At 47.6% G+C, this 27083-nt stretch overlaps 1 protein-coding gene across 2 annotated transcripts in view; it reads left to right on the top strand.

Annotated features, from left to right (window-relative positions):
• The window catches only part of LOC149369877 (uncharacterized), a 69322-nt gene that overhangs the window by 20642 nt on the left and 21597 nt on the right, over positions 1-27083 (top strand). The window contains exons 3-7 of one of the 2 annotated variants that reach the window (XM_089559602.1): positions 218-321; positions 4871-5085; positions 6043-6050; positions 8190-8338; positions 19139-19420. In XM_089559602.1, the coding sequence (XP_089415728.1) occupies positions 218-321; positions 4871-5085; positions 6043-6050; positions 8190-8338; positions 19139-19420 (758 nt within the window). Of the gene's footprint in view, positions 1-217; positions 322-4870; positions 5086-6042; positions 6051-8169; positions 8339-19138; positions 19421-27083 lie in introns of both variants that reach the window. The other variant, XM_089559593.1, reaches the window with a different exon arrangement.

Here is a 27083-nt window from a genome sequence, read left to right on the forward strand (position 1 = left end):
AATTTCGGCCACCTGGGGTTCTTGAACGTGCACTGACATCGCACAGTACCCGAGACTCTAGAATTTCGCCTCCATCGAAATTCGACCGCCACAGCTGGGATCGAACACGCGTCTTTCGGGTCAGCAGCCGAGCGCCATAACCACTGAGCCATCGCGGCGGCTTTAGTTACTTTTGGTCCTGTCAACTCCTTTAACCACGGCGCATTGTATCTTTCAGGGGAACTTCGCTATCAAGCGCAGGACAGCGACAGCACGCACATCCTAACCGACGAAGAGTACACAGAGAAGGTCAGCAAAGCTATCGCCAATCTTAGAATGAAGGTAAGTTGTTGCGCTGAACACTGCCACGCGCGACGATAAGGACAATAAAAAAATTACCGGGGAACCACTCTATAGGTCGGACCATATTGAAGCACCAGGACAGCATGAGATATGCTAAGTAAGCTGTATTTTTGGAGGAAAACAATAGACTCAGCGCCATCAAACTTCAGCTCAGAACGAGGAGCAGGAGACTTGAAGTATAGGCGCTGCAGGATTCTGAAAAACCCAATCAGAGGAAAGTGCGACAGCTCCCACATACGCAAACGTACGGCTAGTTATTACATTTTCTCGATGGGACTTTTTCTACGATGTCAAGAGGAGCCAGGAATGATACCATATATTCATTAAATGTCGCAGGTGTTAATGGAGGCTGCAAGCATGCGCAGAGTACGGGCAGTTTTAATGCGCGAAGAAAACTAATCGTCTTCTACTACGAAATCATTACAAGATAAAGCCGTTTAAAACATAAATGTGAAATTAAGCAATTTGAGTTCTTTTTTTAGTGCAAGAAAGAAATCTTACATGAAAGCCCTATATCACTTGGGAGGCTCTGTATCAGGCAGTCCATCAGGTGTGTAAACGTGCGGCAAAAACTACACCAGAATAAGTGAAAGAAAATTAGCCACCCCGGATACTTTGCATAGCATTTTCGCCGGCGAAGAGTCAAGTGCACGCCATGGTTGTAAAAACAGAAATAAGTGTGAAAGAGACAGATAGGAATGGGAAATCTTGAATGCATTTGTGATACTGAGTGCAGGCACAGGAACGTGCGCGAAGAAACCATTTCAGGGATTTTTTTTTTCAAAATATCGCCAATCCACCTATACTCTAACAGGGAAAAGCACTCAAGTCTATTATGTGCATAAATTATAGTGCTAGAGAAGCTGTTATTTAATAAGTGTCACATGTTACAGCACGCATGGGATGGTTGTTTTTAACGTCTACAGATTTGTATTTCAAAAACCATGGAGAAGCGTAGGCGGGCGCGATTTGTGAATATGATCAAATAAAAGGTAGTTAATAGGATTTTGATGACAATACAACCAATACAACACACAACTACGCCATTCTGTGAATACGCACTGTGGGAAAGGCCACTCGACAAGATTTCGGGAGATGATTTTTGCCGTTCCTTATTTCACACTACGGGGTCGTTTAAGAAAATTTAAAAACTATGCTGAATTTTAATGTTGATGGCCGTCAATTTGGCAATATATTATTTCGCCTTAAAATGAAGAGTAAAAAGTTTTTGCTTAATTTTAGTGATTGATCGTCTATTCGTTTGTTAGGCTTTAGCACTGACTTTGTCAGTCTTGCTGTACAATTCACCTGCACAGACCACACCGACATATCTCTAGCAGATTTTAGACTGGAAAATCAGTAAACGTTAAAAAAAAATCGCCTCCTACACACTACCGTGGACTGAAAAATTATGCAGATAATTTGGTCAATGGCTACATAAAAACTTTGAATTTCCCTCTTTTCAATGTAAAACTTAATAGTAGTTCAGTTTTTTTCACTATGCCTAATTGCTGCAGTAGTAAGTGAAACTCTTTGAAAACAGATCATATTAACACTAAATATGCTGTGAAGTCAGCACGAACACTATTCGGACGTTCATTGTGAGCAGCCAGGAGCACTTCTGTGGTTTAAGACCAAAAGTACGTAAATATTAATAAGTGGCTTCGGTTCAAAATCTCTGACGTGACAGCCTTCTTTTCTTATGTTCTCACTTTGGGAGCGGAAAAGTAAGCTAGCTAGGTTCTATTATATGTGGAGTTTATTCTGCTTCACTGTAGCCTTACGAACTTGTGAGTTGTGGCGAAATGACAACTCAGGCAGGAAACATAATTTCAATTTCAATTCAATTTCATTTTTGATTTATTTCTCATGACAGTAGAGTCCGTAGTCTTGACGTTTCCTTTCTGCCATTTCGCTAGCAATCATAAGTTTAGGAAGCCAGTACCAACTAGTCCATGTAAACGCTTTATTGTTCAATGTAGCGATTGTGCATCAATGCTTCTTTGGGGATGAGGCTACGGATATCTTCGTTATTGTCATCTTTAGAGTTCAGATCTTCCGCCGGTCTCTTCATACCGCAGGCAGTCGGTCGTCAAGAAGCGCTGGTGAAGGAATAAACGAAACACGAAACCACGCTGGAAATGGTACAAGCCCTGAGGCTGAAGTTTTCAAAGAAGGCCCTCACATGTAAACGGGACGAATGAAACAGACTTGATGCTTCGTGCGCTCTTTCAAGAAGTCATGTACTGTAGATTTGGGTAATTTAATCCGTACATCTGCCGGATGGAGCTCATTTTTTATTTGAAATACGATTTGCGCGCAGGCTTTGTACCATTATAGGGCAACTTTCGTTGTCATATTTTTTCTAAAGGCAAGATGTACCAACTTTCTTAGTTTCGGTTTCTAGATGTTGTTCATTTCAAAAATAAAATCTCCTCCTGAACAGCCTTTCCATAAAGCAGGGTTGATATGATCGCGCTTACACCGTCAGGAAGAGGACAGGGTTACTTTGCATCCATGCAAGTACGACATTTGCTGGTACATAGCTTTAATTCGAAGCAACGCTTATTAAGACAACCGGTTTCAAGAGTTGGAAAGAGAACAAGCGAGGAATCAGAGATAATATTGCAGTTTATTTTCACGCTTCATGAACATAGCTTTGAAGTCACGATCATCGTATGGTTCTTGAAATCGAAGCAGCCTAAACAAACAAGAGAGTCAGTTATAAATTATTCAGCGATCGAAGGCAAATGGAACTCGGTGATCCATGTATATTAGTGTCAAACGCATCATTTCAAATAAGTGAACACGCAAGCCGAAATTTCGCATCTGTACTTATTTAAGCTTTAGCATGGTGTGCACTGACAAAACGGGTAACTCGGTGAAAGATCTGCACAGGTCAGCGGCAATATAACATGGGGAAAATTATATTCGGCCATCTTGGAGCCAACTGCAGGGAATTCGGGTGCGTACCGTCCTTGGGAACCCTCTAGATAATCATTAAAAGCAGAAGTCTACTTCAAAGACATGTTATAGAAGCCTTGCGACACTTTCGCCACAAAGACCAGTGTGTGAGCGTATCTTCTATGGTCCTCACTAAAAGGCAAGAGGAATATCATTGCGCTAAATAGGATGTTGATTCGGGACTTCCGTACGTTGCATTTTTCTACTCCCTCTCCGGCAGGTATAATTTTTTGCACTTATTTTTACAGGTCTCTCACCCGCGCTCTAAGATAGCAAACTCTCATCCACTTTCCCAGAGTGGCGCTACAGGGCATTGCTAAAGCATTGTTGCTTTCTAATCCGTAATGACTGAACAACGAATTGTTCTTCCACCTAAGGTGTAGGGCGCTATGAAAGCAGTGATAGCACGTACCGTGTGGGTCAAAAGTTGCCAGGCCACAGGGTTTGCTATTAAGCAGTATATTTTGCCGCTTAAAGAGACTCTAAAGCAGCCAAAAGTGATTAGAAGTGAACATAATACTTCTACTGCCTCCTACACACTTGACAAGGTCATTCACTTCAAGCTGCACACCGACCACCACTGGCTCTTCTGCCATCACCGTTTTTCCGAGCAGCTACTGACTGCAGGCCTACTTGATATCATAGTCATCGTTTCCACGCATCCTTTCTGAGAGAATGTAACCTATAACTATCAATTTTAACTATTCTTCCCTGTTTTGAAGGGCGATTTCACCCCTTATGTGATATTGGGTGTATTTAAGAAAACAGCAATTAACAGAACTGAACGATATTTCTTCGCGTTTCCTCAAACTATCCCACGTATTCTCTGTAACTGTCAGTCCTTGATGTTAAACAAGTTGAAAGGAAGATAGTCTGTAGGACTGCATCGATGGTTGTGCCCACTGTTGGCTCAGCATATCCTCATGCCTTTCATATCAATCAGAAGGTAACATCCGGGTGCTGAATCGTACGGTAGGAGCAATCCAGTTCATTTACCACTTATAACGAACAGTATGATACAGAGTGAATCCTAATGAACTTTGATCAAGCTTTTTTGCCCGAGCCCACCCCAATATGCGAGAGCGAGCACTGGTCTTGAAACAACCTTGCGGCATTGGCTGCATTTGCTCGCAGCACGGACTGTCTTTGCAGCTAACACAAATGAGACTATCAAAGGATTTATGTTTACTAACCGCAAGACATTTACACAATTCTAAAGAGGCAACCACTTTGCTGACGCCTCAGGAAACCAATGTCGGAATGGTCGCTTACTAGTCTCATCGGACGCCGGTGGCCCATAGGCGGCCTATATATAAGCCGGACGGCAGCAGCAGCACCCAATACGAGATCGGGACTCAGTGATCTGAGCGATGTGCCCTTTAATATTAGGGTATTGCACGTTTTGGGTACCATTTTCGTTTAACTGCCTCGTTCACAGCTCGCATCGCTTAAATTGTTTTGACACTTGCTGCTAGCCTGGTTGGTGCTATCCGATTTTGCACCGAAGTTTTCTTCTCTCAGAAGTATTTCGAGATCTGTGACGGCACCTCTCGTTCTGTGCCAGGGCCTCTTCTGCATGGGACGCGCTGCGGGTTTCGTCTCAGCCTCGGCGTTTTCAGCGCTGGACGAACGACAGTTCGAGGAGAGCCCGGTCCTCGATCCTCGCAACACAGTTCTCGCTCTGTGCTACACGTCAGGGACTACGGGATTGCCCAAGGGCGCTGAGGTGACCCACTATAGCTACGTCAGCAGCTTCTACATCACCAGGTACGAAGTGCTGTCACAAGACGAGCGGTTCTTGTCCTGAAAACGGCATAAATATCAGAATCACATTTAGGTTTGGTAAGATCAAAATAGCGAATGCAGGTTGCAAGAATCTCATTCATGATATCACTATTAATTTTTACGCATTCATTTCCCACAACTGCGTAGATTGCAGTGATGAAAAAATGCTTGAACTGAAAACTTTATCTCACAGGAGAGGTTAGTGGGAACCAACGTGAAAAAATGGAACGGTGATAACAGGCGGAGTTGAGCCATTTTTTGGCTCTAGCCGCACGAGATGTATATTTCCAAGTATAGAGAAGTGTTTTCTTCTTCAAGACGCAAAGCATTAAGTAGATAACGAATCCCAGAAAGAAATTTTTTATGCAGATACCTAACATTTCTTGAGACGAGAGTAGTTAAGCGGGTAATTATAGCGGCGTGTTTCGCTAATGGCTTTCAGAAAGTTTGATAATTCTTCAGATGATGGAACACCTGTAGTAGCAGAACTTTAAATCGCATGTATTATTCAGCAAAGAACGATTTGTTTCTTATTAGGAACGATCATAATTTAAACAGCGAAGGTGTGCAGTCACTATAAGGCCAAGCGGAGACGGTGAATCCGCTCTGCAACAAGAAAAAAAGCCCGACAACAATAATTAGTTGGTTACTTATCTGGATGTCGTAACCGATAACCAGTGGTTTCGGTTGCACCAGACCAATGAAGCCCATAACCATTGCAAACGTGACGCTTCCTGCAAGTCTTCGACTCTTTGGGTTGAGTATCTCAAAAGGCTTGGTTTTTGGTTTTTGGTAGGAATATGCAATGTCCAGATGATATAGTTCGTCGCTCCTTGTGGCAATGCATTAGATACATGAAGTAAACAGAAGGTAGCAAAGGACGCCGGACGTTCCTCGTAAAGGTAATGTGAGAATACATTACATGTTGCATGATTTTTTCTCGTAAGGTAGTCAAGAAAGTGGCACAGTAATTAACAGATTAGGCATCTTTTTACCTAATTTTGTTGACGACGACTCTTACGAATGTTTAACCGCTTGGTGACGCTACCTCCCGATGTGTCTGTGAAAACAGGGTTGATAAATAATGAGCAAAATTTCCGAGTACATTTTACAAGGTTGGAGGTGATGTTGTGTGCGCGTGGTGATGGTGACAGCTGAATATTCTCGATAATGCAGGTGAGGCCAAATGCAGAAAATGGGATAGAAGTGATAAGAAAAATTGGACAGGTACCTGTCAGAGATAGCGGTGTATCAGTTTATTTTAGCAATTCAGCGGGGCACGGTTCCCGGTCCAGCATGCTAGCAATTTCGATACTGCGTCGCGTATTCAATGGTTTTAGTTATGCCCGCGACATTCTGGGGCAAATAATTAAAGCGTTCAAGTGGTCGCTTTGAAAATTTATGAATTGGCTCGAAAACTTTCTTTTTTCTCGGGCGATTGGGCTTAGCACTGCGTGTCGTAGAAATGATTTTTTTTCGCTATTTATGAGAGAAGCCAACAGCCACAGAAACCAAGGGACACAAGGGATTTTTAATTAATTTATTCATTCTGTGCTGTTGTTCGATTTATAATATTGCTGAATATGTTATCGCTTAAAGCTAATTGATTAGAAAAGCAGAAGAAAAAACAACCACATGCCGCCGGTGGGATCCAAACCCACGACCTCCGAATTACGCGTCCGGTGCTCTACCTCTGAGCTACGGCGACGGCTGTCAATTCTTCTGCTTTCGGGGGTATTTATGTTTACAAATAACCTAACCTTTAGAGTGTTCACCAGCGCCACCCACGCTCTTAAGCGGCGGACGTAGCACGTCCTAGCCAGCAGGCAAATCATTTATTTTTTGCTCCCTACGAGGACCACACTACTTTTTCATCGCGGACGCAGGCAGACCAAACAAGAAGATTGGTTTGAGGAAAGGAAAGGCGCCGTCTCAATTTTCAGTGGACACGTCAACGACACCGTAAGAGAAGGGAGTAAGGTGGGAGTGAAAGAGGAAAGAAAGGGGGAGGAACGCGCTGGCTTTTAGAGCTGTGCAGGCTGTGTATGAAACGGAGATATGGTTAGCAATTGGGCCAGATTTTCATCGCGAAGGAAATTATGTTTTTTCCGGATAGCATTCGGAGCAGGCTTTTAATGAGAAAAAAAAATGTTTTTGCTGTTAGCCATGGATCTTGTTTAGCTGGAATGACAAGAGACAGGCTGCCAAAACAGTGGGCAAAGCTACCTTTCCTTGTTTTTGGAGTCATTGTTGTCGTTAGTTCTTAATATGTATAAAACGCAACTAAACCAAAAAGCATGCTAATTAGCCGAGTTTATACATTCAGCAATAAAAGTATTCCTTTTCCCCTCAGGAGTTTTCACATATTTCTGGGGTGTATTTCATGCTAAATAAAGGTTCTCATTTGTAATCTTTTGCAGTCTTTAATGAACATTTGAAAACAATTTTATTTCACGCTCCACTCGGGCATTCTAGGGACTAAAGAAGGTACTCTCGAGAGTACCGTTAGTTTTCATTCCAGTAGTCCTACAGAAGCAATATTGGTGCACATATTTCACATTAAAAACGCAGGACTGTTCTGCAAACTTACCTGGCCTGACTTAAGTGGCGAGTAGAGGGCCTTGCTCACTATAGCCGTCCGGACAATTTCATTTTTGTGCTTGTCGATGCGTTCCATGTATTTCGCGGAGAGAAGCATCCCTCATAGACAAGCAAAAAAAAAAAGAACAAAAAATGAGCGAACAAAACACCGGCAATGCCCTAAAACATTCACCTTTAAAAACTTCGTAATCAGTGTTGAGGATCAAATGCCCGGGCGCTTCGCCATTGTAGTTGCCGATACGGACAACGTGCTGTTCTCCGGGATATTTTTTTCCACAATATATAGCCAATATTATTCGCGGGACGTAGTTTCCGCGAGGTTTGTGGAATTGGAGCTCACCTGAAGGACATTAACCGCCACATACAACACACAATAACTGTCGCGTGTACATCAGTACATTCTTACGTACTATAAACGCAGTGTTCAATAAGAATGTGCTCTTTGTTTGCAGATTGTCATGTCATTCTTTTATGCAGCTTGCATGTGCCCTATGGAGAAGGTGACGTGGTGCTGGGTCACAATCCAATCACACATCAGTCCGGGATGCTCTACTACTTTATAGCCGTCCTAGACGGTGCCGTGGGTGCTGTCACGCCGGCCATGATTGGCCCCCATGAACTTATGGATGCGATCTATAAGTACAAGGTAAAAATCAACGTTCCATCGCAAAAGCTGTCGCGATTATTTTACTGATATCTTTGTGGCAGTTATTGCTCGTGATTTTACAAAGAACTACATTAAGAGGCCGCGGTGGCTCAGTGGTTATTGTGCTCGGCTGCTCACCCGAAAGACTCGGGTTCGATCCCGGCCGCGGCGGTTGTACAGCATAAATCTACAGCACATAATCTACAGCATAAATCTACAGCAGCATAAATCTAGTGTCAAATAAACGAGAAGGAAGCACGGTGGCGGAACACTGCGAGGCACGCCACAGCAAGATTGACTTCGAGGAAACCATTGTGCTGGACACCGAGCCTTGCCCACTCAGAAGACTCTTACTACAGTCAAGGCATACTAAGCAGACGCGGGGAAATAACAGCTCCCTAGGAACCCTTCTCCCTCTTACATCTACGCTTTGCGGTCACTGACCAGGCGCCTGACTAAACAAGGGCTTGAAAAGGAGAGGTGCCACTGGCTCGCAGTCACACCTGATGAAGAAACCGAGTAGGTTCTGAAACATCGTGTGTGTAGTTTATAAATAAGAGCCTTTCATGCTATATCACAGCTTCCTTTCAGTACGTGAGTACCTCCTACCTTTTTTTTCTAGTTATAACCGGTTAACAATTGAAAAAAGTATCGGGAACAAATTAGCAAAATTTAATAAAGAAACCTTTGACATTAATTAAATAAACACGTTTCTGCGAACAAATATTTCATTTCACGATCAGCTTATGATTTCGGCGCCACAGTTATTAAGTTTGCAACCCGCGTAGAAATTAACCTTTTCAAAACCTCACCTATCATACACCCTGTATTGAATACTTGCCGCGGAGAACTACATTTAGAGCTTTGAAGCTAACACACCAAGTTAGTTTATGAATGAGGTTTAGACTATGCTGAATGAACTAAACAGAGCACGCTTCTGCACTTTCTTACATCCGTTGTCTTTCCTTTTACTCTTGTATTTGTCTTGCTTCATATATGTGTACAGTGATAAAATGTATGAGCGCGAACACGGGAGCGCGTGTCTGATAGCCTCGATAGTAGGATAGGATGGGATAACTTTATTTAGCTCTAGCACAAGTGCTTTTATGCGGTCAGATGAGTCCATCCGTAACGGTCGGTTGCCCCTACTCCAGGGCTCCGCTGGATTCTGCCGTCAGCTGGGCTCGCCGTATCAAACCGATCTGGTCATCGCGGCAGTCGCTGGAGAGCAGACCCTCCCATTGTTCCGCACTTGGGATTGGTATAACTGGGACGACGTCGACTTTTTGACATGCCCATGTTATGTGATACAGTGTAGGTTTTTCGTGGCTTCACGGACAATTGTGTGCATAATGTGTGGGGTGAATTTTACTTAGTGTGTTTAGATTTGGATATGACCCAGTTTGAAATTGTCTCCATGTGACAGCCTCTTTGTTTAAGGATTTGTGCGGTGGTGGGTACCGCATCCTGCTGCCTTTGTAGTTGTTCAGTATGGCCGAGTATTCCTGAGGTACTGGCAGGGATTCCTCAAGGTCTTTGACGTTGGATTCTCGGTAGTTACTATAGTAACTACCGAGCATCCATGATGGCCTCGAACTCTAGTTGCGGCGATACGCGGCGGCTGGTGTCCGCAACGCAGGGGAAAGGGTTACGCCACCTTACCCGCTTTCGGCAAGCGGAAGAACACACCTCCATTTCCACTTTGTTTATAAAAGTGACTGCCGCCGCGTATAGCCACGAGTTGGGTTCCAGGCTATCGGGCACGCGCTCCCGTGTTCACGCTCATAAATTTTATGACTGTACGTGCGTTGGTTTTGAGTTCTGTTCTGTTTTTTTTTCTTCACTCTAGAGGGCTTCTGTGCAGAATTATAGACATGATGCTAGCTGATCAATGTAGTCTTCCAAGAGGAGAGGCCCTCGTCAGGTGTTTTTTAACACTTTAGGCCTGCAGGGGCTCAGCTTTTTATTTAATCAACCGAAAGAAGCAAAAATGATAATTGATACTTTTCAACGCAGTAAGGCTTCTAAAACCTAAGATTACCCTAGCCGTCTTGCTCATTATTTCAAGCAGCCTCTTTGATAATAGTTTGTCCCGCCTAGAATATATCATATTGCTACGTAGGTTAATGCTATCCTGGTGCATCTGTCAGGATATCGTGGGCGGCTTGATGTTTGGTTGGCGCCGAAATCATAATTATTCGTGCCAACCTGCCCACCACTGCACTCTCCGTAAATTTGGAGGTGGAGGAGCGACAAACTTTTCCACCCCGCGTGCAAAAGATGAGGTTCGACTGCTGGCAGGCGATAGGGGCCACGCCTGATTAGCCGTTGACCTGAGGCATGAGGCTTAGGCAGGTTTCTTTAGAAACCCTTTTACTCGGGCAAAGAGCCACAACCTAATGGGTATATAACAAACCCAGCAAACAGGCGGTCATGCACAGACGCTACACGAATAAACACAGAATCAGGACACAACCAACTATTAACAAGAAGAAGAAAACAGAAGGGCGAGAACTACACAACAACGTTACAAGAACAAATCAGTACTATACAAAAGGTTCGGACAAGAAAGAGCGACAGGACAAAGAGAAGAGTAAAGCGAGTGGGGAGAAACGATGGCTTAGCTGCGTTGTGGCAAAGTCCGGTCGCGGGGAGCGTCGGGCAGCTGAGGCGCGCGGGGCTGATGGGGGGGTTGCGGGTACGGGCGAACTTGGGCCACGCGTCTTCCGCGCGTCTTCGGGGCCGCCGTCGCCGCGCTCTACGCGTCAGACACCCGCCTAGGCTCGCTTGCCGATCACATCCCTGGCTGACCTCACACACTTCCGCAAGCACCGAAATCTCCCAACCAACTCCTCGGCTCGCGGTTTTCCCGCCGCCGCGTTCTCGTGGCAAACTAAAAAACAACAAACGAATCCTCAAGGCCCAGTGCGCCAACGCTTTGCAGATGTTGACGAGGGGGGGGGGGGGGGGAAGAAACACCAGGAAACTGAGAAGGGACGCGAGGGAAGGCAACGGTCCTCACGAGGAGCTTGCTAACTTGCCAAGGTCGGGAAGGGTGTCGGGGCATTCAACCGACCGCGTCCCATCCCCCGCAGCGTCGCAAGCGTCGCAAGCGGTCAACTGTCCACGCGCGGGGGAGATAGGGGATGGGTCAAAATCATCGCCGCTGCATTGCGAAATGCCTGCGAACCACCGGTGCCGTGGCCACCTCGGTCGCAAAAGAAAAAAGAAAGACAAGGCATGCACGCACTTTGTGACAGCATCAAAGGCGAAGCGCGAAGAGTCAGGAATAGCAGCGTTCGAAAATTCAGGATCCGGCGTCTTTCTTCCACCGGCTCTTCATTGTCGTCTTCTTGAGCACTTGGGGCATTAGCCCCTCCCCTCGAAAACCATCGAACCGATGCTAAAAAGGAATTGCGGTAACAGTGCCAGTGCGCCCTGATGTGTTAAGGTAAGGCAGACCCCGTAGAGCACCGCGTAGCGCTTGCGCCGTGGGTGTCTTGGTTTCATGAGGAACGACCTTATAATTGAGTTGAGAAACGCGTTACAGAACACTATGGTTATGACATCCTACGTGTATAGTATCGGTGACGGGGGGAGGGGTGATGGCGAGGGCGCAAAGGGAGCGATTTCACAGGTGACATCAGTCACTCGGGGCACCACACGATAACGCACACTAATGGAAAATAAGCTGCTCCAAGAGACCGACGCGTTGAGAAGGCGACCACAGAAGGCGAAGTGAACCGGGTTTAAAGAAAACATAGCAGTGTCGGCGGTATTAGGCAGGCTTTCATTGGATTCTGATGTTTCTAATTTGCAAGTACCTCGGCTTCATATAGTTAACATTGAGGCAATAAGAGCGATGTCATCGGTGTATGACGCTGCCGGAGCGTACTGAAGGGAACTGTGGAACAGGGAGAAAAATAAAATTCATAAAAAACGAACCCTGGATCTTTAATTACTGCTTGATATTCATTTATAAATCATGACGCAGAGAAATATAAAACACGGCCGAAAAATATGGGAAATCAAACGATCGGGTCATAATGAATTATAGACTGCTATTAAATCAGTCCTCACTAAATATTATTCAAGACTGGAAATACCATGATCAATAACGGAAATACCATGATCAATGACGTAGTCATTAAACTTGTTGGTCAGTGATGGAATTTTTGAAGATGTTGAGCAAGTAAAGGTTTATGAATAGCTTCTCCCCGCTTCGGCGTCGCCTGAACGAATGTGACGAGGCAAGGCTTGACATTTTGAAACGATGTGCGCCGCAGCGTGCAGTCTTCAAAGAACTTCACCTCAGATGGCACTCCCCTCCGGGCCTTGGGCATTTCGACGAAGACGTGAGAACCGATATCCACGCTAATGCAAGTAGGTTGGGTCTAGTCGCGGCTCTCGTATGGGATGCAGTTATTGCCTCCGCAATGTGCTCTCTGCCCTAGGCCAAGATAAGTTTTCGGCAATCGAGAGGACCGCTCCGCGTAATCTGGACCATGTCCAAATTCCCGTCTTACTAGTAACGCAGACCGCTGAAAAATGGTAAGTGGTCACCATGATTTGTATTGGCTTGCCAAGACCCGTGAGGCCGCCTCACCGGTGAAGTTCGCGCCTCCAGCAGCTCAATGACATTATTTTCTATAAGTCTAGACGCTAAAAACTGATGCAGACTGCTGTTCGCAAGTCCCTGTTGACACTCTGCTGGACGAAGACGATTCGCACACCTTTTTAGGGCCGATAAGCACCAGTGAGCTACAGTGCCTCAACGATTGCCTGTAAAGCAAACCTTCTTCATCTCGTAGCGCGTTCATACGGGGTTAATCCACATTTTGTCTTGAAAATGTCTTCCACATGAAGTGAATACTCGCAAACATTAAGACACCTTCCTTCTCAACTTGCGTACAAATCTGTGTGAAGAAATTCTACAGGCATCACATGATAAACAAACAGCTGGAAACCTCGCCCTCATTCTTACCCTCAGTGGAGTTCAACACCACTATTACTGGCACCGTCTGTCCTCTCGCGTCGCACACTGAGAGAAGAGTTCTCCTGGCTTTAAGCCCGGCAGTATGCTGCCAACGAGACCGTGCGTATTTATGGAGGCTATTCAACCACCAGGTGAAAGAGAAAGAACTTGTTCGGTGTCAGAACGCCGGCTTCATGTCTCTGCAGTTTTTTATATTTTGTGTCATAATTAGGGAGGCGCCGCTCCCTTTGTGTTACGGCGATGGAAGTGGAGGCCGCTCTGCCTTCTGTGGATCCCGATTGGTCGGCAACGGCAGCCCAGAGGAAGCGCCTGTACGCCCCGAGTGACTCAAGCAGCCAGGACACCGTTGTGTACGGTGATGACTACTCGGCTCCTCGAAGTGGTGACTCCTCGACCGACGATGGGTTCATACCCATCGTTAGTAAGAAGGCCATGCGCAGACTGCGCAGACAAAATGAGTCGACGTCAACGACGTCCTCAAGTAAGGATACGATCATCAGGGCGCGAAGTGCCGAGGCACATACAGCCTTGTTCGTGCCATTGGAGTCTACGGACAACTTGAATCTACTAAACAGGCAAGCCATCTCTGTGTTTCTTCAGAGTGTCGTACCAGGAGGGATTAAGAATAAACCCCCACAAGAACATTATTGCCATTGATGTCATGAAGCGAAGCGAGCTAGACAGTTTGGCTGCCATCACCAAACTTGGCAATTTCAGTGTACGTCCTCTTATTCTAAAAGACAGCGGAACCACGGCTGGCGTAATTTACAACGTCGACATCGCCATCCCTGACGCCGACTTGCCCATCTTAATCAAGCCGGCAACCAACAGCATTTCCATAATGCAAGTTCAGCGCCTTGGAAGGTCTACATGCATCAAGCTGACGTTCAAGTGTGATTTCATTCCATCATACGTGAAGGTGGGGCACTTTCTTCACCCAGTTCATCCATTCATACCTAAACCGCTACAGTGTAGGAAATGTATGAGGACTGGCCATGTGAGCGGCGTCTGTCACAGCTCCATCGTGTGCCCAAGATGCTCTGAGCCACACAGCGGCGACAGTAGCCGCGCGACTGCCTTGAAGTGCGTCAACTGTCGTGGCCCTCACGACTCTTCCTCAAAGGACTGCCCTCGCCTAAAGACCGAGAGGACGGTACTGAAGCAAATGGTGCGTGACCATTCCACTAACTGAGAAGCCGCTGCTAAGGTGCGACGACGTCGTTCGCGCCGCCGCCGAAGGTTATTGAAGGAAACAAATACCTTCGAAGAGAACACCCCAAGTGGCACTGCAGTTTGTCCGCCTCCACCGACAACAAATCAGGAAAGCCCGGCGACCGGTGACTCACGACCTGCTGCCTCTGATACCACGTGGCCACCACTACCAAAGCCTAGAGCGCGCACTGCGTCAAGTACGTTGCCGCACCGCATGTCTGCGTCACCTACGACTGATCTGGGCAAAAGGCATGATTCCGACCTTGGCCAAGATATGCAAGTGATTCCAATCCTCACGTCACTGATGAATGTCATGCGTGATCTGCTGTCCAGCTTACGCACGCCAGTAGCACACGACGCATTGCAAGTACTGCACGCTCTACAGCCAGTTCTTGCAGCTCTACAATAGAAGACACCATGGCTCCCCCGGAACTATCTTTTCCGAAGAAAGTCAAACAAGCTTTCATTTCTCAGTGGAATGCCCGCGGGCTCCAATCCCGGATTTCAGACACAACCGCTTCCCATTCTGGGGATCTGTGAACCGAATCTGCCCAACATTTTACGATTATCCCCGCCGTTTCACAGAGCCCAAGATCCTCGGCCCGTGGCCACAACAGGCGACTACCATCAAGGCTCATAAGGCACTGTTTTGTCTTTCCGAGAGACGGCCTTGCTTGCTAGATTGTGACTTTGTCTCTCGTTCCTTCTCTCTTCTCTTCCCTTTTTATCCCCTCATTCCCTTCCCCAGTGCAGGGTAGCCAACCGGAAACCTTTCTGGTTAACATTCCTGCCTTTCCCCCTCTCTTCATCTCTCTCTTTCTCTATTCAACCACCAACTATGCCTTTCCGTCAGATCGGCACAGAGCTATTAGTCGCTTTATCAACATCCGCATCACTTAGCACGCGGATAACAGCAGTAATCTACTACTTCACCCGCTACGCTCAAGCGAAAGCCCTACCGACTGGTAGCTCAGCAGAAGTTGCCAGAGTCTTCATTAAAAACACCTTCCTTCGCCACGATGCTTCCGGAGTCGTAATCACGGACAGGAACTGCATTTATGCCCACAGTTTGCTGTACTGCGAAGCCAACCACCGGAAGAAGGCTGCGTACGACCCGCAGACTAACGTGCTTGCGGACCGTTTAAAGAAAACAATCGTCGACTTGCTAGTCATGAGTGTTGACGCTTAGCACAAGACGTGGGAAATCAACCTGCCTTACGTCGCCTTCACCTACATTGCAGTACAATTTAGATACCACCTTATGACGCCTTTTAGACTGGTCCGCGGTAGGGTCGCCACGACCACGGTCCACTCCACGCATCTAAACGTAACCGACAAAGGCAACCTCAATGTCTCTGCCTACCGGAAGCTCACAGAAGCCAGACGTCTTGCGCAGCGACGGACCGCAGATCCGGAGCAGACTACACAGGACGCTAGAAGATATGACGACGCGACGCAGAATACAAGCTAGAGAGTGGGTTTGGAACCCAATCCGCCGCCTAGGACTTAGTGAAAAACTATTACGGCTCCGTTCCGGACATTACAAGACACATCGACGACTAGATGCACTGGACTGTAAATCCGCTTATTTTCGGAGGAGCACCAGCATCCTAGCAACGCCAGGCACGTTCAGGAGCGGTGCACATATGGCGCTAAAGCCTGATTACAAGAGTGAATGGACGGTAGTGTTTGCATTTTAACTCTCCATTTTTGCCACCTTTCTCATTTGACCCACAGGGTTGATGCTTAAGACTTGGGCAATGTCGTATTTTAATAATTGTTTATCGCAAGCACGTTTTGGAAGAGAGAGAAATAGCTTTATTACGACGCAGGATTAAGCACCGAGACGTCCTCTGCTAGGGTCACTACAGCCAACTAGACCATCACCTTGTCCACGGCTAGCAATAACCACCGTGTTAGGCGACAGGGGTTGTGATGCGGAAGAGCAGGAGTGATTCGGTTCATCGACCGCCCAGCGCACTCGCCGCTATTATCGTCACCGAGTATATTCCCTTTGCGGGAAAAAGATCACCCAATCAACAGCTTCCAAATTGTTTCTAGTCTACCAGTTTTTGTTCTCGACTGCCTGCTCTCTTCACTACGATACAATGTTTACAGGGGCGCACAGTTGCGATTTACTTCAATGCCAATAAGCCTTCTTTAAGGGAGGAGACCTTATCCGGAGTGGCACGGTCAGCCGAAGTTCTCTCGTAAGTGTTAGGTAACGTGAGGCACTTCGAAGCATACTACTCACATTTCATTAGGCGTTCCTTCACACATCTCTCGTGCACCGTTATGCCTTGGTTTGTCCCCCGTTAGTCCCTTTTTGTTTAGGTGTAGTTCCAAGGTTTGCGCATGCGATCCATTTAGTAAAGACACAGACCGTGGCAAACATATGTGACTAGCGAATTGTTTTCTGGAGTGAACTTTAAATTACTTCGTTCCTTAACCGGTTTTTTTCCTTAATGTGTATGGTAGGAACTTTATATTGATATTCAAAAGTACGAAGAGAATTTATCTTGTTTACCTGTTTACCTGTTTACCTGTTTACCAGTGTCAATCAAACTCATAGTGTACAATGCACTGTTTTTGCCCTATCTCAGTTACTGTTTTTTGGTCTGGGGCAGTACCACGGAAACAAATATCCAAAAGCTTTTTCGTGTGCAAAAGAAAGCAATTCATTTTATTGCAAACGCTGAATACCGAGCTCACACGGATGAGTTGTTTACCCGCCTCAATATCCTCAAAATTTCAAAGCTCTACGAATATTACTTAGCGACAAGGTATAAAAAATCCCTTCACCATATCCACGACAGCTTTCTGGACATGTGCGCGCTAAAACCAAATGACCCAGCATATACTCTTCGAAATCCTGAATTTTGGTGGATCCCCTTTTCACGCACTACATATGGTCATCAAATGCTCCGCCATAGCGTTCCAACACTGCTAAATAAGCTTACCTTGAACAACGTCTGTATTGACACCTGCAATCAGAGAGACATCCGGGACATATGTTTACGATTGTAATGTTATTTATGTTGTTTGTGCCTGAGACCGCATTTTAATCACTTGACGCACTTTTTTTTTATATTTGAGATCTAGTGACCGCTTTGCTTGACATGTTTTTTGCATTACTAGAATGTACAGTTTAAGTGCCAAATTTTTTGCTCTTTATTTCACACGCAAATCTTATTCGTGTTCTTTTTTTGTTTTGTTTTGTACACGTGTCCCCCCGCGCTGCAAGTCATGTATACGGGGGGTTCAGGCTGTTTCAAGTGGAAGTTGTTTCCACTTTTTGCCTGAACCAACCCTCATCAATTTGTGATGAAAATAAAAACGTTTGATCTTAAGCGCAGTTAGAGCATGTCTTTCGATTCACGTTAACTCGGTGTTCTGAAAAAGAATTGAAAAAGCTATGCGGCTCTTCACTGCCGTTATTTTTATGATGACAGAGTGGAACTGGGGTCACGCTCAGTGGCCATAGCTCCTAGACAATACCCGAGTTCGCCTATGGCTATCAATGCTCCACTCTAAAATTCACTAAGCCTTTCGCGCAATGCACTTTTTTTTTGTCGCTTGTAGATTGTAGAGCACAAATTTGTTTTGGGAATGCCTTTCTTCCCTTCCTTCTTTTTTGGTATGCGAGCCGAGTACCGTTCATCATTAATAATTTCTTTTTCCACCCATCTCCCAGCATTGCTGTCTTTCACTTTCGCTTTGTCTGACTTTGACGCCGACCGCAGAGATGGAAGTCGTGCTTGGCATCAATCGACTCAAGATTAAAACTACCGCGTGTATTGAAGGTAGAGCTTTAATTGCGCAAGCACTTTTCCACCAAAAGAGACTAGAGCAGTTATCTTTTGCATCTGAATTATCCCTGAAAGCCCCTTTCTTGGAGCTTTCGAGTAAAAATATCATATTGAGCAATCACTTCAACTTCGCAGCGCCTCCATTCCCACCGTATTACGCCTGTATTGCACGGTTAACAGACATTTGTTAAGGTTTGAAAGCAGTGGAAAGAATTCTTGGGAGAACATATTGCGAGCGTTAAGCCCCGCTATGAAAGCATGTTCTTTTATTCTCGGCACTAATGCTTCCGCTGAGGAGAAGCTTGGTGCTGATGTGAAGCAGGGGCGCACACCTTGTCGCATGAAGACAGAGTATTAACAAGCAATGCAATGATCACATTACGACTGTGCGGCTCATTGGTGGAGCCAGCGATCGGAATAAATCTTCCGGTGTCGTTATGCTGGCAGCCGTCACTTCCCATCTCATAGAAGCCGAATCATGTTCCTGTTCTGAATACAAAGTTTTAAATGTACTGCCTTACATGATTCCCTTTACTCACCCCAATTGAGGATGGTTCGCCCCAATTAAAGGTTGCTCATTGCGATCATAAAAAACTTCAGCATATCCGCAAAACGGGCTATGTGGCTATCATGCTACCGTTCTGGAAAAGCTCACTGGGAAATTTTTTCTGAGTGTATTTGTAGTAGTTAAGCAGTCCCGCTTCGTACGTCTTCAAGAGCGTTATTGGCGACACCAGTTCACTGACATGCCTCGCTGTTCCTATGTTCCTCTCCTTGGCGCAGGCGACTGCGGCAATATTTTTCCCGGCCCAGCTGCAAGGTCTGGTGCGTGAGATGCAGCGCACAGGCCGAGGTCTACCGAGCATGCGCAGGATCGCAGTGGGTGGGAGCGTGCTCCCTATGCCCGTGGCAGAGGCAGCTTGCAAGGCATTTGCCGGCATCGAGAGGATGACGAACATCTACGGCTTGACTGAGTCCTGTGGACTCGTTCTTAGTCAGCCAGTAGCCGGCAAGCCATCAATCGGAGCTGACGTTGGTGTCCCCGTAACGATGGCAGCGGTCAAGGTACGCTAAGGAGTGTGATAATGATATTAAAAGCATTAAAGTCTCACGAAGGTATAGAATTGAAAATCTACATCGCGGAGAGGTTCTCTGGTATTCCGTATACAAAGTGTGGAAGATGTATATGTAAAGGTGGTATGAAAGAGAATGCCGAGCGATCATAGTCCTCTATACGGAAAGTAATAAAATGTCAGTCAGGAAGGGCGACACGGGAAGGAACACAATCTAACCAGTGCTAGTCACCATCGGTTTCTAAGAGGCATTTAATAGGTTTGATGTGAAGAAGTTGGGAAGAAATGTAAGCGGACAGTACCTGAATACTCCCACATTTGTTGACTATGTTTGCCTGCATGGTAACGCGGGTACGAAATAGTGGCGTATCACTCAGGACTTACAAATGGAGAGTAGAACGGTGGGTATAAAATTCTTATGCATGAATCTAATGTGTTATTGAACAATATGAGAAGGGACGGAATTGGCAGATAGGCTTTGGAAGTGGCAACCGTATTCATCTAAATGGAAGCGAAAAAGCTTGGAGAATAGGAATTGCGTGTATTGTGTTCTCGCAGTTACACTGATGTCATGTAAGGCAACTTGGCAGTACCCATCAATATGAAATTGTATAATATAAATAACAACGATTATTAAAGAAATATGGGCCAGTTGGTATATACTCATGGTCCACAACAGCGCAACAAACACGGACAAAAGGGAGACTCGACAAACCAAGCGCTGACTTCAACTCAGCTTTATTGCGGGAAAGGAAGAATGTATGCTTCACGAATCTTACAAAAAAAATAAAAACGAAACCGGCATGCAAGGCGCGAACTATCTGCGCACATGTCCAACAACAAAAACACTCTGTCCAGACGAGGACAACTCTAGACGCTTCATTATTCGCGCTGACAATCTTTAGAAAATCTAATTCATTTTGTGAAACAACTGACTGATGGTCGACTGACGCAAGCGGCATAAAGGCTGTTTTTTTTCGGCCCCTAATAAGTTGAGTGACATCTGTTCACGACAGCAAAGGGTATCTAACATAAGCCTGTGTAGTAAAACGAGTGGCTCTCAGGTGAAGCATTGTTCGAAGTTCATTTCGTGCAGTTTTCGAGTTTTTTTACAGGTTTTCACTTCCTTGCGGTGCTGTGTATATTGGTCAGACCCGCCATTTCAAGGCTTCAGGAACACTCTAATTCCTGCGATAATGACTCGTCAAAATCGCAGATTAATCTTACCCTGCGCCGTCGTTTGTGTGATTGCCCCCCGGTTTTTTCTGGTATAACCATTCTTTTTGGGCACAAGGACAATTTGTCTAGAGAAATAATGGAAGCGTATTACATGCATAATTCTAGAGATACCTGCGTGAGTCAGCCATCAGTTGTGGTTTCACAAAATAAATTAAATATTTTTATTTACTTTGATAAAATTATATAATTGAATAAATAAAGAAATAAATTTCACAAAATAAGTTAAAGTGTGCCTATGTCGATTGATAGCGTGAATAGGACGCGTCCAGCGTTATCTTCCTCTGGTCACTGAGTTTTTGTTATTGAATACGTGCGCAGTTAGTTCGCGCCTTGTGTGCCGGTTTCGTTTTTGTTTGTTTGTTTGTTTTTGTTGGTTTGTTTGTTTGTTTGTTTGCTTTGTAGCGAGATTTCCGGGGAAAGAGCCTAAGAACAGCTAGCCAAAATGGCGGTCCGAGCTCCGGGGCATAACGATCTCGCGCCGTGCGCTGGCGGTGCGGCTGCCGCCGCTGCCCATCTTCCTCTTTACAATCACCCCAGGCTGAAGGCGAAGCCATCCTGGCGAGTCAGGGAGACAACAGTACACACGGGTCATAGTACGCTTTCCGGCGTGACACATGAACAGCCTCGCGGCTACGTCGGCGTTGATCTATGGCGGGTGTAACAGGGTCGACAATGTAGTTGACCAGGGAAGTGCGCTCTATGATGCGTTAAGGGCCGTGGTACTTGGGGAGAAGTTTGGAGCAGAGGCCAGGTGTGCATGGTAGACGGCACGCGAAGCCAGACGAGAGAGCCGTGTAGAAAACTGTCAGCAGTGTGTATGGTGTCGAAGAGGAATTTTTGACGCCCCTGCTCGCCGGACGTTAACGACCGAGCGAGCTGACGACACTCCTCGGCATGCTTGGAAGCCTCCGAAATGGTGGTGCCCTCAGACTGGTCAGGTCGGTAAGGAAGTACAGTGTCGAGCGGTGAGGAAGGTTCCCGTCCGTAGAGAAGAAAAAACGGCGAGAAGCCGGTGGTGGTCTGCGTGGCGGTGTTGTAGGCGTAGGTGATGAACGGCAGGATCTTGTCCCAGTCGGAATGGTCGGAGGACACGTACATCGACAGCATATCGCCCAAGGTGCGGTTAAACCGTTCCGTCAAACCGTTAGTCTGAGGATGGTAGGGCGTGGCGGTGTGCTGAGTGATCTTACACTGTTTTAGAAGGGGCTCCACTACCTCGGACAGAAAGACGCGTCCACGGTCGCTCAGCAGTTCGCGGGGCGCTCCGTGGCGAAGAATGAAGTGATGCAGGATGAAAGAGGCAACGTGGGGTGCCGTAGCAGCAGGAAGAGCCGCGGTTTCGGCGTAACGCGTGAGGTGGTCGACGGCTACAATAACCCAGCGGTTGCCAGCAGCAGTATAAGGAAGCGGGCCGTAGAGGTCGATCCCAACTCGGTCGAAAGGACAGCAAGGGCAAGGGAGAGGCTGCATCAGGCCGACTGAATGGTGAGGAGCGAGCTTGCGACGTTGACAGTCAGGGCACGAGCGGACGTACTTGCGGACGGAGGTGAACATACCGCGCCAATAATAGCGGAGACGGAGTCGCGTGTATGTTTTAAAGGCACCGGCATGAGCAGACTGCGGGTCATTGTGAAACAGGGCGCAGAATGTTGACCGTAAATGGGCAGGGACGACAAGCAACCACTTCCGGCCGGTAGAGACGTAGTTGCGGCGGTACAGGAGACCATCACGAATGGCGAAGTGAGCAGCCTGGTGGCATAGGGCACGAGGCACGGGTGCCGCCGAGGAATTGGCGAGAAAACGTAGAAGCGCAGATATCCAGGGGTCCTTTTGTTGCTCGTTGTCCATGGTATCTGTTGGAATCGACAGCGAAGCGCAACCGACTGGCGAGCGGCAGACAGCGTCAGGCGGCAGTGGAGAGCGGGGCAAAGCGTCGGCGTCGTTGTGTTTTCGGCCGGAGCGATAGATGACACGGATATCGTACTCCTGTAGACGTAGGACCCAGCGAGCGAGGCGGCCTTTAGGGTCTTTTAAGAAGGCCAGCCAACACAGGGAATGATGGTCCGTGACGATGTCGAAAGGGCGCCCGTAAACGTAAGGGCGATACTTTCCGATCGCCCAAACAAAAAATTCAGGGGCACTTTGACTGTCTAAAGTGCGTAGAGGCGAAAGCGTTTTCCGCACCACTTTGCTTATGTGACACTGGTGACGTAACCACTGGATGACGTCACACATAATTGGTTGGTTTATTGGGGTTGGACGTCACAAAGCAACTGAGGCTATGATGGACGCAGTAGTGAAGGACTCCGGAAATTTCGACCATCTGGTGTTATTTAATGTGCACTGACATCGTACAGCACACGGGCTTCTAGAATTTCGCCTTCATCGAAATTCAGTCGCCGCGGCCGGGATCAAACCCGCGTCTTTCCGGTCAGCAGCCGAGCGCCGTAAACACTGAGCCACTGCGGCGGGGCTGATGACGAAGCAATGACAAATTACTAATTAGTGACTAATTACCGATTAATGACTAACTACTAATTAACTGCTAATTAATGACGCTTAACCTTCACCTTTAGGAGTGGAGCGCGACAGCGTGTTGTAGCCCTGCCAGGCAGTCCACGGAACGCCACCACCTGTTCGGCGCGATGACTTGCCCTTTGAACGCGACGCTTTTTGAGGAAAGGAAATGGGGCAGTAATTCTCTGTCATCTCGGTGGACACCCAAACCGCACCGTAAAGGAAGCGAGGAACGCCACCACCCCTTCGGCGCGATGCCTTACAGCTTGAACGCAGTGCTTTTTGAGGAAAGGAAATGGCGCAGTAATTCTCTGTCATCTCGGTGGACACCCGAACTGCACCGTACAGGAAGGGAAGAACGCCACCAACCGTTCGGCGCGATGCCTTGCCCTTTGGACGCAACGCTTTTTGAGGAAAGGAAATGGCGCAGTAATTCTGTCATCTCGGTGGACACCCGAACCGCACCGCACAGGAAGGGACGAACGCCACCACCCGTTCGGCGGGATGCCTTGCCCTTCGAACGCAACGCTTTTTGAGGACAAGAAGTTCTCCGTCATCTCGATGGACGCCCGAACCGCACCGTACATGAAGGGAGGAAGTGGGAGTGAGAGAAGAAAGAGAAAGAGTGGCCGTAATGAAGAAACTGAAAATTGTATTTGAGGAAAGGAAATTATGCAGTAACTGTCTCGCATATCTCGGTGGACACCCGTCAAAACGCGGACACATCTGTCGAAACGGACGCAGACACGGCTGCCGACCCGGACGGAGACACGGCTGCCGACACGGACGGAGACACGGCTGCCGACACGGATTGCTAACGACAGCATGAGGCATTAAAGGCTTTCGCCTTAATAGCCAAGCATTCTTTCTCGGTGACTGAGTGGTTGGATTCCGGCTTTGTGAGTGCACGGCTCGCGTAAGCAACGACATACTCAGGAAATCCGGGTTTACGTTGCGTAAGGACAGCACCGAAGCCAACGCCACTGGCATCGGTGTGGATTTGGGTGGGAGCAGTAGGGTCGAAGTGGCGTAAAATGGGAGGCGCTGTGAGCAGCCGTCGTAAGGTGATGAAGGCGTCGTCGCAGTAAGGTGACCAACCGGACAGGTCGTTGGCGCCCCGAAGAAGGTTCGTAAGTGGCGCGATGATAGAGGCAAAATTTCGGACGAAAAGTCGGAAGAAAGAGAACATAGGCTGAGAAAGGTGCGAAGTTCCTTCAGAGTCGACGGCTTGGGGAACTCAGCGACGGCACGAAGTTTGGCTGGGTCAGGAAGCACGCCGTCCTTAGAGACGACGTGACCCAAAATTGTCAGTTGGCGGGCGCCAAAGCGACACTTTTTGAGATTCAGTTGGAGCCCCGCGGAAGTTAAACATGTAAACACGTGCTCCAAGCGGTGAAGGTGCGTCTCAAAATCAGGCGCGAAGACGACAACGTCGTCTAAGTAGCACAGGCATGTTGTCCACTTCAGGCCGCGTAAAATGGAGTCCATCATGCGCTCGAAACTCTCCGGGGCATTACAGAGGCCGAAAGGCATGACGATAAATTCGTAGAGGCCATCTGGTGTAACAAAAGCCGTCTTGGCACGGTCAGCCTCCGCCACAGGGACCTGTCAATAGCCCGATCGCAGGACTAAAGATGAAAAGAATTCCGCGCCCTGGAGACAGTCAAGGGCGTCGTCGATTCGCGGCAGCGGGTAAACGTTTTTACGGGTGATCTTATTAAGGCGCCGATAATCGACGCAAAACCGTATTGTGCCATCTTTGTTTTTTCACCAGAACGACAGGAGAGGCCCACGGACTACTGGCTGGTTGAATTACGCCTCGCTGAAGCATGTCGTCCACCTGATTGTTGATAATCTGGCGTTCGGCTGCCGAAACGCGGTACGGGCGCTGACGATGCGGCAAGTGGGCTCCGGTGTCGATCTCGTGGGTGACGGTAGACGTGCGACCGAGTCGGTTTTGAGCGACGTCGAAGGAAGAACGAAACTGATTCAGTAGGTTAAGGAGTCGGGCGCGTTGCGGTGCGGCAAGTCTGGCGTCGATGCAATCAGTAAAGGCGTCGTCCGTGGCCAAAGCGGGAGATGCGGGCAAAGTAAGCGAATTAGTAGGAAGAGAACATGAGTCGGCGCAACGTTCGGGTTCGAGCAAAGAGTCGACGGGCTGAATATGGCCAAGACATTCGCCACGGAGAAATATGCAAGGGCTCAGAAAAGGGTTCGAGATGGGGATAAGGCTGCAGGCGTCTTGAACCGTGAGCACAGCGAACGGCAGAGGTAGACTGTTGTGTAATCGTCGCGATAGCGGCGGCGCGACGATCGCGAGAGCTGGCTATAAGATAAGCCGCGCTGCTCGGCCACCGGGCATTCCACTACGAGCTGTGATGGAATAAACCACGTTCGGTTTTCCGTCCACCTGGCCTTCGTCTGCTGTCCCCGACAAAACACGACATTTGGCGAGGAGGTCGGGATTCTGACCAGTTCTACAGCAAGCTGACATGGCAACGGATGGTTCGGTAGCGGCGGGAGCAGTGACGCAACTCGTGGGTCGACTGGGACACATCGAGCCCTTCGACGAGTCTACGAGCGACTGGCCGTCGTACGAGGAACGCTTAACGTCGTTTCTTCTGGTCAACCGTATCCCCGAGGACGACAAGGTACACGCTTTTTTGAGTCTCGTAGGCCCAAAGACGTACAGTCTCCTCAAGTCATTGACAGCGCCGGAATTGCCGTCAGCTAAAAGTTCCGACGTGCTAAAGAAACTTCTAGGCGACCACTTGTCAACGAAGCCGTCGGTAATTAGTGAACGCGCGAAATTTCACAGGAGAGCGCAACTCGAGACTGAATCGATTTTGGAATATGTTGCACAGTTGCGGAAATTGGCACAGACATGTGAATTTGCGAGACCGTTTTGAATTTGCGAGACCAGTCGCTGCGAGACCGTTTTGTTTGCGGTTTGCGCAGAGAAGATATACAGCGAGTGTTATTCACGGAGGATAACAAGCTAACCTTTCAAAAAGCCATGGAACGAGCGCTAGCCATGGAAGCAGCGAAAAAGAGCGTAGCAGAAGCGCATGCCTCTGATACGGGCGTTCCGGACGTTTACAAGGTCAGAGCCGTTGGGGAAAGCGATATGACGCAGCGAAACTGCTATTGCTGCGGGTCGGCGAAGCATGCAAGCCGACTGTGTCCGCACATTGCGGCCACCTGTTTCAAATGTGATAAGAAAGGACACATTCAAAGGGTGTGCCAAGCTAACAAACAGCAAAAGACGAAGGGAGCAAGGCGAAACTCGATGTAGATGTTGGTTCCCGTTCAAGCTTCTGTAAGCATGAAGGAAATTATTTCGCCTGGTCTGGCTCCGATAAAAATTTCTGTGCACGTGGAAGGGCGCGGCCCTTGTACATGGAGCTGGATACAGGAGCTACTGTGCCTGTCATGTCTTTATATCAGTTTCGGCAGATGTTTCCCTCAATCAAGGTCATGCCAACGACGCTGAAGCTGCGGACGTTCCAGGGAGCCATAGTCCAGCCTGTTAGAGTCGCTCACGTGGCCGTGCAGTACGGAGAGCAGAGGGCCCAGCTGCCTCTCTACATCACGAAAGAAAAGGGACTTCCGCTGCTAGGTCGACAATGGTTGCAAGCCATCCGACTCAATTGGAGCAGTATCTACGAGCTCAACGCTATTTCCAGGTCAGATGGTTCTGCCTGTTCGAGTCAAACTGCCAGACTACGCGCACTTCTAGACAGATACCAGAGTTTGTTTAATGACGAACTGGGAACAATTTCAGAAGAAAGAGCAGAGTTGTCGCTAAAAGATGGTAGCGTGCCGAAGTTTCTGAAGGCAAGAAGTGTGCCCTTTGCATTACAACCTGCAGTCGAGGCCGAGCTTAATAAGCTGGAAGG

The sequence above is a fragment of the Amblyomma mixtum genome, chromosome 1, assembly GCF_055824585.1.
Source record: "Amblyomma mixtum isolate Tamu chromosome 1, ASM5582458v1, whole genome shotgun sequence".
NCBI lineage: Eukaryota > Metazoa > Arthropoda > Arachnida > Ixodida > Ixodidae > Amblyomma > Amblyomma mixtum.